This window comes from Trichosurus vulpecula, chromosome 6 (genome assembly GCF_011100635.1).
Source record: "Trichosurus vulpecula isolate mTriVul1 chromosome 6, mTriVul1.pri, whole genome shotgun sequence".
NCBI classification, from domain to species: domain Eukaryota; kingdom Metazoa; phylum Chordata; class Mammalia; order Diprotodontia; family Phalangeridae; genus Trichosurus; species Trichosurus vulpecula.
The window spans coordinates 29,619,734-29,635,630 of NC_050578.1; the positions used below are offsets into that span (position 1 = coordinate 29,619,734).

Here is a 15,897-nt window from a genome sequence, read left to right on the forward strand (position 1 = left end):
ATAAGATACACAGGCAATGGGGCATAGAAATTTATCTTGCCCTACAAGAAAGGAAGGGAAAAGGGGATGGGAGGAGAGTCGGGTGACAGAAGGGAGGTCTGCCTGGGGAAAAGGGCAACCAGAATATATGCCATCTTGGAGTGGGGGCGAGGGTAGAAATGGGGAGAAAATTTGTAATTCAAACTCTTGTGAAAATCAATGTTGAAAACTAAATATATTAAATAAATAAATTTAAAAAAAAGAAAAAAAATGATGAGCATCATGCTCTCAGAAAAACCTGAAAAAGCTTACATGAACTGATGCAAAGTGAAATGAGTAGAACTAGGAGAATGTTATACATAGTAACAGCAAGACTGTGAGATGGTCAACTGTGAATGACTTAGCTATTCTCAGCAATACAATGATCCAAGACAATTCTGAAGGACTTATGATGAAAAATGCTATCCATTCCCAGAGAGAGAAACAATGGAGTTTGAATATAGACAAAAACATACTTTTTAGCTTTATTTTTCTTGGGTTTGTTTTGGTCTCTGTTTTCTTTTACAACATGACTAATATGGAAATATGTTTTGCATGACTACACATGTATAATCTATATCAAATTGTTTGCCTTCTCAATGAGAGGGGTGGGGAGGGAGGGAGAGAATTTGGACCTAAAATTTTTAAAAACAAATGTTGAAAATTGTTTTCACATGTAACTGGGGAAAATAAAACAGTAACTAAATAAAAAATTCCCAAAAAGTGTATGATAAATTTAATATGAAATTTTCTAAGCTTTCCTGCTTATCTATTTTTTCTGGCTTTCCTCTATTCTCTTCTGTGCATTTAAAAAATATTTTTTACTTTTTTTGGAGGAGCCCTATTGCCAACCTTTCTCACCCTGCCAACTCCACTAACCCTGTTGAAAATGAGAAAGAAAAGCAAAACTCTTGTGGCCAATAAGCTTTTGTATCAAAATAAATTCCCATGTTGTCTGTGTCTAAGAAAGATTTCTGCACCTTGAATTCATCATCTTATGGTCACATCTGTAATATGCTTCCTCATTGCTTCTGTGGAATCGTGGTATACTGAACACAATTCTTAAGGCTTTCAATATTGTTTTTTTCTTTACAATGTTGCTATTATTTAAATTGTTCTCCTGGTTCTTTTCACTGCATTCTGTGTCAGTTTATACAAGTCTTCCCGCGTTTATTTGAAAACCATCCATTTTGGTATTTGTGCACCAATATTCCATTTCCTTCACACACCACAACTTGTTTAGCCATTTGCCAATTAATGAGCGCCTGTTAAGTGTCTAATTCTTTGCAATATAAGAAGAAGGGCTGCTATAAATATTTTTGTACATATGGCAGTTTTCCTCTTTCTTTAGGGCATAGGCATAGGAAAGGTATCGCTGGATCAGAGGGAATGTAAAGTCTAGTGACTTTTGGGGCATAATTCCAAATTGCTTTGTAGAATGGCTGAACCGATTCACACTTCCACCAGCAATGTATTATCATTGTTCAGGCTTCCCCATAGCCTCTCCATAATTGTCATTTTCCCTTTTAGTCACCTTTGCCGATCCAATGGGCATCAGGGAGAACCTCAGATTTGTTTTAATTGACATTTCTCTAATTCTGAGTAATATGGATATTTTTTATGTTCATGTAGTTGCTAATAGCTTGGATTCCATTCTTTTAAAATTGCCTATTTATATGATGTTTGATCACTTTGTCTATTGGGAATATAACTTGTTCTTATTTTTTTTTAATCAGTTCCTTCAATAGCTTGAATAGCAGACCTTTATTAGAGAAATGTACTGCAGACCTTTTCCCCCCACTTAACTATTCCCCTTCTAATTTGCATGGTGTAGGTTTTGTTTGTGCAAGAGTTTTGTTTTCATTTTATGTAATCAGAGCTATCTATTCTATCTTCTACAGAAATAAATGTTTTAGAGTGCTGGGCCTAGAGTCAGGAAGACTCATCTTCCAGAGTTCAAATCTGGCCTCAGTCACTTATTTGATGTGTGACCCTGGGCAAGGCACTTAACGCTGTTTGCCTCAATTTCCTCATGTGTAAAAAGAGTTGCAGAAGGAAATGGCAAACCACTCAAGTATCTCTGCCAAGAAAACCCCAAATGGGGTCAAGAGAAGTCACACACAAACTAAAATGACTGAACAACAACTTCTTTAACGGTGGACAATGTCTTTGATTTCATGGGAAGGATTCCTGAAGCTTTTGTGTGTTGCAGATCTCTTTGGCAGTCACATAAAACATACGGGCTTTTCTCTGAATAATGTTATAAAATGCATGAACTAAAATAAATAGGATTACAAAGATCATGAAACATACTGAAATACAAGTATTGAAAATTAAAAAAATAAAGTCCACAGAACCTAAGTTAAGAACCGCTGTTCCATGAGGCAACATGGGAACCAAGAGTCATTCCCACAAAAATCGCTGAAATGAATATAAATGGTGGCTAGCAGAAGAGGAAGAGATCTGAGCCTGGAAGTGGTTAGCGAACAGAACAATTTAGTAGCTAGGTATTTGAATGATAGAAGGAAAAACACAGAAATGGAAGCTGTGGACAGTCTGTAATCCTTCTCAGAGCTGGCTTCTGTTCTACCCAGAATTCAAACTAAAGAACAAAGGTTTCAGGGGAAGGTATTTCTTTTCTCTACACTAATAGCCCAGGAGCACAGCAGTGGGAACACGGCTGCTGAGATGCACCACATGTCGCTGCCCAGCTCTGTGTGATTTATGAAGTTTAAAAAAAAACAACTCCATCACAGGGAAGCTTGGTTCACCGTCGAATTGTTGATGAGAGTGTCACTGCCCAACAAAAGCAAACATTCAAAGAGGCCATAAATAAGTAACAGGAAGAAGAGGAGAGGCTAGAGGGGAGGAACCAGGAATGGACAAGCATAATCAAAAGCATAAAAATGAGAAGTAACTGAAGGGAAGGGAAGGGGAGAAGAAAGTGAGTTGTTACCACTTTGATAGCCTGCAAGAGACCAAAGACACGCTCTGGCAACCAATCCCAACAAAACACCATCTTGGGGAAAACAACATTATAATAAAATATTTGGCATTTTTCAGAATGGCACTTGCTATTTTTTCAACAGATGTTGGGTCTTTACTGACAACATTTTGACCAGATGTCAAGGTCAGTTATTCTAGGAGTCATAGAGCTGTTAACGGTCAGTGAGGATGGAAAAATTATAGCAGGCATACAACTGACTGAAGCAGAGTGGGAAGGCTTCCCCATCGTGCCTCTTCAGAGCAACTATGACATCTGCTGTTAAAAAAAAAGACGCTTCATTCACATGAAATACAGAAATATTTATTTTGGTTTCCTTAGTTATTTTTTGGAAATTCTGTTTTGGTTTATAAAACATAGAAATAGCCAACACTGAGAGCAAACATCCAAAACTCCAATGTGACAAATTACCGACTTTTGTCAATATTTGTGCAATTAAGAGCACACATTATGAAGTTAGGTTACCAAATAGTGTTATTACAATGACATCTCTTTAGTGCAAATCTTGTTGTGCTTCAATATTACATATAACCCCATGTATCCAAAAAACAGAATCATTTTAAATGACAACTTAATTCATTCAAATATGGCCAAGACCCGTAAAAATTGAAATGTTGTCCATGTCCCCAGTTAGACTAAAAGCCCCTCAGGAGTTAACTCCTAGGAAGAATTGCTTTTTGCCCCCAGATCTACACATTCCCCTATTAGTTAGCATTTGTCCTGGCTTGTTGAAAGCATTTTGTAGAAATCATCGGTAGACTTCTGAGATGGGCCCATTCCTGTCCATTACCACCCTCCATTTCAACAAAAAAGTATTGAAGTATATCCTCTCCCTCTATCCTTTGAAGTGATATGTTTGGTACGAGACAGTTTATTCTGGGAAACAGAAGAAGCATTAATCACGGCATGATATTCTGATATGAAAACTACATTAAAAACCCGTTGACCATTATACAGAAATTGTGGCTAGTGCAGTGTAGAGATAAGGTGTACGGTTTCCAGGTCATCACCGCTGAGCTTGGCTGATCCTGCTTAGATGGTGTATGTATCCTTGAAATTCTCATCTTCACGGTCGAGTCTAAGGCAGCTTTGTTACTGCGGGGAGGGATGGGAAGGAGAGAGATCTGGAAAGCACTCATTGGTAGCATTCTGCTTTGCGTTAGAGTCCACACTCTGTGGGACATTCACATGTGACCCCAAATCTGCTCAGTTGTATTTGTTCTGATTTACAGTGAACCTTAAGGTTAAAAGAGTAAAGTTCAGACATTTCTTTCTTTTCTGGGTTGGGGTGACCCTGATGGTAGGGCAGAAGCGAGAGAAATCTTCGCAACCCTCATTCAAAGAAGGGTAAGAAAAGAGGGCTTAAATAGTATTTGGATGAATTATGGTGTACCCCACTCCTGTGGGTGTCTCTATGTGTGTGTGTGTGTGTGTGTGTGTGTGTGTGTGTGTGTGTTCTGTCACTGTTCAAAGGATTCTTTTCCTCCAGTGTGCCCTGTACCCTTGGGAGTAGACAACTGCAGAGAACATATCAAACATGTGACCTCTCAGAAACTGGGAAGCCCTAGTTCCTTGGTTAGGATCAGGAGAGAAGAGTCAACACCCAACTTTTGGGCTGAGGAGTCCCAAATAACTTACCAGGTACACAGTTGCCCTTTACAATTTAAGGCTCATTTTGGAAATTGTATATCACCACAAAATGGTCAGCAACACAAGGTGACAGTAAGGCAGTGTTCTGTTTTCCTTCAAAATTCCTATGGCAAGAACCCCGTCCAAACAAGCCTCCTTCCCTATGTTTCTTGTAGTCAAAATTACCGATATGAAGGCCAACAGTAGAAGTGGATCTTTTGGAGGTGTGCGGTTTTGTTTTATCCAAGCTATCTTCCTCAAGATTAAATCTTTTTTTTTAATTTAATTTGATTTTTCTAATTTAATTTTTTTATTTTTCGTTTACAACACTTGGTTCTATATAATTTTGAGTTCAAGATCAAATCTTAATGGTAGAATAGAGTTCATCGATCTGTGACCTGAAGTATTTCTGGAGCTCCGGTCTCTTTGCCTTCATGGTCGGAGTCAGAAGGCCATTCTCCACACTAAATAATTCCAAGTGGAGAGCAATGCCTTTGACCTGGACATAGAAATAACAAAAGCAATGAGGGGTGGTGGTGGAAGCCACTTGCCCAATGCAGAGCAAACAACAACAATTCACTTAACAATGAGGGAAGTGGCTTAACTAGCCACTGTGCTACCAGGGTACATGGGTAGCCCATTCTTCTCCCTTCAGGGACTGCTATGCTTGGTTCTCTTAGACCAGGGATCCATTAACTTGCATTTTTAATATTTTGATAACTATACTTCAATACAGGGTCTCAGTACAGTTTAAAGCTATCAAATTATGGACCCTTTATTAAGGGGCTTTCAGTTGCACCAAGTCTTTTGGGACACCCTGGACAACTGGTTTCCTTTCATAATCCTGTGTATTTCATGCTGTGCATTTGAAGAAATAGCTCTGATAAGGGGTCCACAGGCTTTACCAGACCACCAAAGGGGTCTGGGCCACAAAAAAGGTTAAGAGGAGGGTAGTAACCTAGAGGGAGGGTAGTAACTAATCTTTTCAGAGGTTCTACAAGTTTCTGCAATGTTACAGGGTAATTTGTTCACAGCCACTTGCTTTGATTTAATTCAATAAAGACTTCATTTACGAAATCCAATCTTAGGCAATGACACTTGGAGCAAAACCTCCAAAGGCAAGAAACTGGCTGTACAGAGATACAAACCTTTGTTCAAGCCTCACCTGCTCAAAACTCTTCAGACCCGCCTCTTTCCCGAGCCTCACCATGTCTTCTAGGATCATTTTTTTAACATCCTATTAAGGCAAGAAAATAAAGACTGTATTAAAAATATTTTTGTCCATATCACTTGTCTTTACCTTGCCCTAGATTTTCCTGTTTTCCTAGTCAGTTAGCTGGCATGAGGAATAGAGTGCTGGGCCTGGAGCCAAGAAGACCTGAGTTCAAATCTAGCCTCAGACACTTACTGTGTGACCCTGGACCAGTTACCTAATCTCAGTGTCTTCAACTGTAAAATTCATCCACCTGGAAGGGTTGTTTTGAGGATCAAATGAGAAAATATGTATAAAGTACACAGTGCCTGGCATGTAGTAGGTGTTTTTCCCTTCCCCCTCCCAGAAAGCAATCCCTTAAAGCAAATACATGTGTAAAATGTTGTATATATGTACATATACAATATGTATGAAGAATAGAAGAATATCTATATAAACAAAATTTGTTTTTAAAAGAAGAAGAGAGAAATAGGTCAGTAAAACCAATTAGTACATAAAAAAATCTGATGTTATGTGTAATGTTCCTTATGCGAGGAGCCCTGCCCCAGCAAAGGAGGAGGGAAAGTATAAAAAGTGCATTTTTAGAGCAAGAACATCTAAAACAAAATGGGGGAGGCAGGAAGGGCACGTAGCTCTACTGGACCACTGGCAGCCAGGTGGTGGAGAGGATAGAGCATTGGCCCTGGAGTTAGTGAGTCATGAGTTCAAATCCAGCCTCAGACACTTATTAGCCCTATGACCCTGGCCAAGTTTCTTAACCTCTGTTTGCCTCAGCCTCCTCAACTGTGAACTGGGGATAATAACAGTACCTACTTCCCAGGGTGGGGGAAGGGTCCAATGAGGTCATATTTGCAAAGTGCTTGGAACAGTGCCTGGCATAGAGAGAATGCTAAATGTGTTATTATTATATTATGATGATGATGATGATGATGATGGTGATGATGATGATGGTGATGGTTATTATTGTACGCTTACCTTATTCTTGCACAAGTCTGCATGGGATCCGCTGAAGCCCTTCTTTTTGGCCCAGGAAGTCAGTGTCTCCACATCTGGTACCACTATAGCTACGAGGAATGCCTTGAACACACACATAACATATAATCACAATCATACCTTGTCCAGGAGTCCCTGAGCATCCACCATGGCATGGGGGAATCCTGAACCATACGTGCTAACCAAACACTAAACCTCAATCTATTTGGATCTAAAGGAATCTCCATTTTTATTTCTGTATGACAATGCTGAGAAAGCCCTGCTCTTATCATGTCTGTTAACAGTGAATAAAGGTTCACAGCCACAGCGGACAGCAATGCTTGAACCTTTCCTAGTTCTCACCTTTCAATCCCTCTGCTCAGTGCAGGCTCTAGTGGAAAACTGATACAGAATCAGCTTTCAGAAGGCCTTGCCACACCTGCCTGTTAATCACTTGGGAGGCTGGCTGCCAAAGGCCAGTGCTATACATTCTAGATTCTTGGGCTTAATATATAATCCAAGTGTCTGGTTTTGCCCCTCAAGTAATCATACCTGAGAAACAGAACAGTCTTAATAGCTATTCTGCCCCCATTGCTTCATAGCTGTGGGCATTAAACCACAAAGAGAACACACCTGTAAGCTTTCCCCATGTACAAACACCTGAGCAACTGGCTCACTTCGCAGGTAGATATTTTCAATTTTTTCAGGCGCGATGTATTCTCCTTGTGCCAGTTTGAAAATATGTTTTTTCCTGTCAATGATCTTCAAGGTACCATTCTGGACAGGAGAGAGAAACAAAAGGAGCATTTGTACCCACAAAAGAAACAGCTCCGACCTGGAGACCACCAGCCCTTGTCACAATTTAGACTTAATTCAAATAGCACCATTACTATCCTCTAGTGTACTCCCGGTGGAAGAGAAACAAGTATTGTCCCCTCAAGTGACAGATGACTTTGCGAACAGAGAGGTTGACGACTCCTCCGCACATCCCTAGTGAGAATTCCTGACTCCAGGACCAGCCTGCTGCCTACTATTACCAGTGGCACCCAACTCAGACAGAAGCCACTAAACTATACATAAGGATCCCTGTGGACCACAAACTAACATTATCTATATTTTTATTGTAGTTTTATTTATATTGTTAAATTTTTCTCAATTACATTTTAATCCAGTTCAGGCCACATTTAGAAGCACTATGTGGCCAATGGGCCGAGTGTTCTGACACCTCAGTCTAGGTCAGGGGTAGATTCGGTCAAACGTCCAAACTGGAGGACCTAGGGGGTCACATGGGCCTTGAGGCTGCAGGTTCCCCACCTTTGGCTAAGTGCTAGCTTCCCTTCCCTCCAACACTGCTTCCCCTACCTCACAGTACAGATGAGGAAAATGAGAGCTAGAGATGCTGACTTGTCTGTAGTTACATAACTATGCTCGGGGGTGGAACCTGGACCAGAACCCACAATTTAATCCATCAGAGAACTCTGCAAATTCCTGTTAATAACTTTTACAGAAAATCATTATTATTCTTTAAGTATAAATAAGTTCAATTTGAAAGCCTGTCACTTTCAACACTATCCTGTTTGTCTGTGCTTCCTTCTGAATTTTCTTCATATTTTTCTCTGCATTTTTTTTCAAAAAGCTGCTTCAATGACCCTTTTTTCCTTTCCTTTTCTTTTTCTGTATTATCTCTACTTTCCCTTCCCCTCCCAGACTCAAAAAAATTACTATCAAATCCCTCGTAACAAATTTGAATAGTCAAGCAAAACAAATTCCTACATTGACCATGTCCAAAAACATACTTCTCATTCTGCATCTTAAGTCTGTCACTCCTCTGTCCACAGATGAGGGGCTTCATTATCATCAGTCTTCTAGAATGTAGTTTACACCCAATACTTAGATAAAGTCAGGATAGAGCCAACTAGCCTGATCTGGGAAGCACCTTTGCTACCTTTAAAGGGATGAGTAACTTTGTATTTCTTACTGCCCATACCTGCACAGCCATTCTGAGAAAATATTTCTTCTCCAAAATTAAAGCTATCTATAGTCATATGAAAAATGCTCTAAATCACTACTGATTAGAGAAAAGCAAATCAAAACAACTCTTAGGTACCACATCACGCCTGTCAGACTGGTCAACACAACAAAACAGGAAAATTATAAATGCTGGCGATGATGTGGGAAAATTGGAACACTAATTCATTGTTTGTGGAGTTGTGAACTGATCTGACTGTTCTGGAGAGCAATTTGGAACTATGTCCAAAGGGCTATAAAAATGTGCATACCTTTTGACCCTGCAATACTGCTTCCAGGGCTGTATCTCAAAGAGATCATACAAATGGGAAAAGAAGCCACATGTACAAAAATATTGATAGCAGCTCTTTTTTTATGGTGGCAAAGAACTGGAAATTGAGGAGATACCCATCAATTGGGAAATGGTTGAACAACTTGTGGTATATGAATGTAATGGAATACTATTGTGCTATAAGAAATGATGAGTAGGTGGACTTCAGAAAAACCTGGAAACATTTATATGAAATGATGCCAAGTGAGGGGAGCAGACCCAGGAGAATACTGTACACAGTTACAGCCACGTTGTGCAATGACTGACTTTGACAGACTTGGCTCTTCTCAGCAATGCAAGATTCTAAGACATCTCCAAAAGGCTCATGATGGAAAATGCTGTCCACATACAGAGAAAGAATTACAAAGTCTGAATGCAGATCGAAGCATACTCTCTTGCTCTCTCTCTCTCTCTCTCTCTCTCTTTTGTTTTGTTTCTTCTTTCTCACGGCTCATTCCATTGGTTACAATTCTTCTTTGCAACATGACTAATGTGAAAACATGTTTAATGTCAATGTATATGTAGAGTCTATATCAGATTACATGTCGTCTTGGGGAGGGCGGCGAGTAGCGAGGGGGAGAAAACTCGGAACCCAAAAGCTTGTGCAACTGAATGTTGTATACTAAAAATAAGTAAATAAATTTTAAAAAGTAAATATTTCTTCCCCTAGCTCCCTTCACCTTACGACAATCCCAGATGTCAATAAGAAGGATCATAGGATGGTAGTTAGAGCTGGACAACAAGCATTCTATAAAAGTACATTTCGCCTCTGTTGAAACAAAGATGTGAGCAGGTGTGTGGCATAGTAAGAGAGAAGTCCTCAGAGTCAGAAGGAGCTGGGTTCAAGCCCTGCCTTTGACTCTGTGATTTGGGACAAATCTCAGTGTTCCCAAGAAAGCCCCTAAAACTGTAAGATGCAGAACACTTCCTGATCTGCATTGATGGAGGGAATTTGTTGACTAAGAGTTCCCAACACCAGTGAAATTATTTGCCCAAACTCTCTCCCCAAAGAAATATTAAGATCATACACACGTATGCGCGCAGGCATGCACACACACACACACAGGGAACCACACGTTATTCCACAATAGAAAAAAGGGTCAAAATAATTTTGAAAAAAGTTGCAAACTATCAACAACCATCAGAAAATGTGCCCCACATCACCAGGAAGAAGGACACAAATTCAAACCCTTCAGTTTCACCTCAAACTTAATTAGCAAATGAACAGACACCAAGAAGCAGAAATAATCACCCCTGGATGGGCTGTGGGGAAACACAGCTGGAACTGCGGATTGGTCCAATCATTCTGGATCAGAATTTGGAATTTTGGAAGAAAAAAGTGATTCAAGCTTTAGTATTCTTCGGCCCCAAAACCTTACTACTGTTTGTCTCAGTTTCCTCATCTGTAAAACAGGGGAAAATAACACTACCTCTCAGGGTGGTTATAAAAATCAAATGATTGTGTAAATGTGCCTGGCACAGTGCCTGGCACATATAAATGCTAGTGAGCCTCATCCTTATTTTTATGACCACTGGGCACACACCCCAAGGAGGTCAAGAGAGAATGAAAGTTTCAGGATATGCCAAAATATTCATACCAGCCTTTTGTTGGCAGCAAATACCTGGGAACAAACTGAATGCCAGTCGACTAGGAAGTGACTGAATATACTGTGGTATAGGGATGTAATGGAAGATTACTGTACTGTAATAAATGAGGACTGTGAAGAATTCAGAGAAACATGGGGAGATTTACGTAAACTGGTGAGATGAAAAATGAGAACCAGAAAATGATTTCAAAATGTAAGTAAAAAGAGCTTTAAAAGGAAGCCAGGTGGGTAATTGTGATACTCAGTCTTGGTCCTGGAGAACAGAGGATGAAACATGGGAGAAGAGGAGACTAGAGGGGCAGAGGGTGGCCTACATTCTCAGATATACTGGCTCTTTTTGTTTCACTGTTTTTCTTTGTTAGAAGGGAGGGTTCAATGCGGGCAGGGATGGGTAAGAAATGTGAGGCGGATGTGAGACCCAGCAGATTCTGCCCCACCCCACCTCGTTTTAGAGTAAATTATTAGAGAAAAGAGGAGAGATTTACTTACTGGTAACCATTTTCCAATATCTCCTGTGTGCAGCCAGCCATCTTTATCCAGAGCTTCTGCTGTTTTTGCTGGCTCCTTCAAATAGCCCTTAAATACATTTGGCCCTTTCACACATATCTGAGAAAAGGGGGATTTTCATACCATTAATGCCATAAACTGAACTGCTAAAGTGGAGATAAAGTTCAACTTACAAGATTTAATAAGGCTTTTCTGAAAAGGAAAAAAAAATTTTCTCCCAGTAGCTGGAAATTTTTCCTCTGTTCCGTACTCCAAAGCCAGAGAAATACTTTACAAGGACATTGGACTAACCTAGCATCTTGGGGCCCACCTCCACCATCCCATCTTCCCTTGAAGCCTGAAGCAGTGATAGATGGGCTGTTGGGTAGGCTCTGGTGACAACGCTTAGGGCTGAGGGCAGTTAGTCCCTGTCTTACTCCTGGCCCCAAATTCCCAAGAAAGTACTTTTAGGTCATTATGATCACATTATTTAATCTGTAAGAATTAATTGGCCCCCAAGGGTAATTAGGACTTAAGCACCAAGGACAAGTGCCACTGGAGGCCTCTGGGTTCTACAAGCCCCTGGGTCCAGCTCTTTTCCTGCTGCCCTGGGGGAAGAATAGAGTCATTGCTACATAGCTTCTGTCCTCCATGCCCACAGTGTCTCCTTCCTACTAATTCAAAAGCAAAGGCATCTTAAACAATATTAAATGTTCCACTCAAGAATCACCAATTAGATTAAACCTAGCAGTTCCAACATGCAGCTGTCTTCTCTTCAAAGTCAGGAGCAACAAAAGGAGACAAGGTGAAGCTTTAGCAATCAGTACAAATTTACTCACCTCACCTTCTCCCTTGGCAGCCAAGTAATTCATTTCTTCTACGTCGACAAGCTTTACAAGACTGCAAGGCATTGGAGCACCAACGTGGCCTATGCATCAAATGAAATACAATGATCATTCATCTGAGCCTGGTCACCGTCCCCTTGGCACCTGGCTCAGGAACTTGTCTTCAACAACATTCATCCACCACGCTTAGTGACCCCATTTGGGGTTTCTTGGCAGAGATACTGAAGTGGTTTGCCATTTCCTTCCCTGGCTCATCTGACAGATGAAGAAACTGAGGCAAAAAGTGACTTGCCCAGGATCACAAGGCAGTAAGTGTCTGAGGCCAGATTTGAACTCACAAAGACAAATCTTGCTGACTCCAGGCGCAGCACTCTATCCACTTGGCTACCTAGCTGTTCAACACATTTATTAAGGGTCCAGTATGGTGGTTAGTAAAGCTAGGAAGGGATGCGGTGGTTAGATCAGAGGTTTTCTGTTTTTTGGGGGGGGGGTCATGGACCCCTTTGGCAGTCTGGTGAAATCAATGGACCCCTTCTCAGAGTAATCTTTTTAAGTGTATAAAGAAAAATACACAAAATTGCAAAGGAGATTAATTATACTGCAAGTTATATATATTTATATATAAAATTGTATTCATTCATTCGTTTGTAACATTCATGGACCCCAGACCATAAGCCTGGTTATTCAAGTGCTGCCATATGCTGTGTATATCCATAGGCAAATCACTGAACATCTGTTTTTCCAGATAACTGTCTTAGGCTATAAATTATAAATTAGTTGCTGATCAGCATCAGTAGAAGGAGTTAGCATGTCAGGGAGTTTCCTCATACAATTAGGTCAAAAGTCTGGGCTGAAAAATGAAAAAGTCTGATTCGCTATGTTAAGCACTGGGGGAAGAGAGAAAAATTTAAAAGACATAGGTAGTCCCTGCTCTTAAAGCCTACAATTTAGGACATTATGCACATCACACGTGTGTAGATGTGTATCAATAAAGTTTATATATACACACATACCCACAAACATACATACACAGGTGCATGAATATCATGTATGTATGTATGTGTGTATTCTGTGGTGATGTGATGGAGACTATGCTGACCTCCAAGTCAGGAAGGCCAGTCACTTAACCTCTGGCCTTGGTTCCTCATTTGTAAAATGTGGAGGTTGGAACCCACGTCTTCTCTAAGCTAGAACTGGAAGTCCCTTTCTGAAACTTCCTGGGCTGGACGTTCAGAATGCTTTGCTGAAGGCCAATAACTTGACCAAAAGACCAAAAAGCCCAACTCAACACCACGTTACAAATCCTAAGCATGTCTTTTATCATTTTAGAGGACTTATTAGATCATTTATTTAGTTTGCGGAGAAGTCATCTTTGAGCGTCAGTAAGACAATGAATATTTTGTATTCAACAATATGTAACACATTTATTCCACATTCCCTATGCATATATACATGTGTATGCATAAACATCAGATGTACACACACATATACTCTATGCTGATAACGGTGGTACGCATTAGTATGTAACAGTACACATATGTGCCACATACATTTACATGCATGTGTGTGTGCAAACACAGATATACCCGCATATATGAGAGGGGGTATGCTGTAGTAGAGTCAGATCTCAGATACTTGATTAATTGTACCACCCAGAGTAAATTCCTTAACCTTTCAGCCTTAGGCAACTCAGAAGGAATTTGATCTACTAAGTCCAAGAGAAGTTGTGATCTGGTAAACTAGACTTTCACCTGGGAAATTCCCTACCTGTCAAGCCCTCAAAGCTCCTTTAATTTCCTACACACATACAACTCAGTGAGCTCCACGGTGCGGGGAAGACAAAGATGGGAGATAGGAGACAAAGCTTTTCTTCAAGGCACAAATGCAGGGGGAAGATAAGACACATGAAGCCAGACTGCCATAGATCACTGCAGAAGACACAGCAACCACTGTGCAGTTCAGCTGGCTACAAACTATTTGGTCTGAAGACTCAATGTGCACAGAAGTTAGGGGAGTTCCCCCTTAAATCTTTGGTCAACTAAATTAACATTAGAGAGATCATGAGAAGTACAACCATACCAGCTGTCCAGTCTCCTGGTACCGTCAAGCAACATCCAGCTGTGCATTCCGTTTGTCCATATCCTTCCAAGAACTACAATATCAAAAACATTAAAAGTTATTTGTTGGCAGCAAAAGTTCTATGTCACTATTGAAAGTGGCCACATTCAACAAACGCCTGAGTTCCTGTGGACGTGCCTTAGTTTAGTCCAGTCGGCCATTTATCTGAGTCTAATTTCTACCTGACCACTGTGAGGAAAGAAAGGATACACACACAGACACAGACTATACATACACACACACACATATATACACATACACACATATATGTGTATATGTGTATGTGTATATATGTGTGTATGTACGTGTGTATATATGTGTATACACACATACACATATATGTCTATGACATTCCTCTGATCTAACCATCCAGTCAAACCTGCTAACAACTCATTAGTTCTTCAACTGAGGTTCATGAACTTTAAAAAATGCACATTTTGGTAACTGTATTTTAATATGATCGGTTTCCTCTCTGATCCTATGGACTTTATTTTAGGCCTTTAAAAACATTATTCTGCAAAGAGGTTCACAGGCACAGCTAAGCTGCCAGAGGGGTCCCAAGGCACAGAAAAGGTTAAGAAGCTCTGTGTCACACCATCACAGAATAATTTCTGAACCCTGTGGACTTTCCTAAGGCTGCCAGTCTTGCTTAATTGTTACCAGAGTTAAGTCAGGAGCAAAAAACGTTTAGAAATGTTAGCCATAAACTATTGGTAATATTGGCTCTGAAATACTATGCAAAGCAAACACTTAAAAAATAACAAAGACAAAATGCTATAAAGCAGGGAATTTTTAACTACTTTTGCTTCCTGGATTCCTTTGGAATTATAAGTTTGTATATGAAAGAGAGACTAGACGGGACACAAAATTAAGAAGTTATTGTTTTGTAACATTTATATTTCCCCTTTTCCATAGACTGTAAATCTCAAACTATTTACAATTTTAACTTAATTTTATTGAATTTTGTTTAACTTTTATTCTAAACTTAATACCAATCTCAATAAAAGACAAGAGCTGAATAAAACATTTTTTCTTTTTCTTTTTTTTTAAAGCCTCAACATTTCCAATGTATTTCTTTGAGAAGGAAAGCCTCTTCTAGGCAGTGAAATTAATACCCACAGCCTTGAACTATTTATCCTGAGTGGTTCTGCTCACTGTGGCAAGATCGATTCCATAGCTTAGCTTAACAAATAGTCTGTATGAAATAGGGTCATTCCTTGTGGATGAATTCTATTTGGGTCAGTCCACAGGATACTGATATTTCATGACAAGATATAGCATCCAGCCATCCACCCATCCATCCATCCAGCCATCATCTATCTATTGACACATATAGATACACCCATATGCATATACCTACATATATATGTATACGTGTGTATATAGCTAATCACCATAATTAAGAATACAGATCACTGCCTCTGGAGTCAAAGGACCTGGTCAATTTTGGTGCAGCCAACCCTAACTCTACCTAGCTCTAAAGCAATGATTCTAGTAGCTTCAGAGTTCACATCCAGCTGACTGTGAGATTCATACATACTGTAACAGAGAGTCTTACAAAAGGGGTCTTTCAAGGAAGAAATGAGAAGATTTAGACGCCAAAGACAGAAATGGTTTCCAGGAAGTCTAGGTTACATGAAAACTTAGGGTTTCTTGGTAAAGAGATG

At 39.9% G+C, this 15,897-nt stretch overlaps 1 protein-coding gene across 1 annotated transcript in view; it reads right to left on the reverse strand.

The window, feature by feature from the left end:
- Positions 1-3,303: 3,303 nt before the first annotated feature.
- Positions 3,304-15,897, reverse strand: part of LOC118854012 (long-chain-fatty-acid--CoA ligase 1-like) — a 76,789-nt gene continuing 64,195 nt past the window's right edge. Inside the window, exons 15-21 of the mRNA XM_036764316.1 lie at positions 14,192-14,264; positions 12,107-12,195; positions 11,271-11,387; positions 7,470-7,613; positions 6,840-6,941; positions 5,817-5,888; positions 3,304-5,150 (exon numbers count right to left, since the gene is read on the reverse strand). Coding sequence (XP_036620211.1) covers positions 5,010-5,150; positions 5,817-5,888; positions 6,840-6,941; positions 7,470-7,613; positions 11,271-11,387; positions 12,107-12,195; positions 14,192-14,264 — 738 coding nt within the window. The 3' untranslated portion in view covers positions 3,304-5,009. The remainder of the gene's footprint in view (positions 5,151-5,816; positions 5,889-6,839; positions 6,942-7,469; positions 7,614-11,270; positions 11,388-12,106; positions 12,196-14,191; positions 14,265-15,897) is intronic.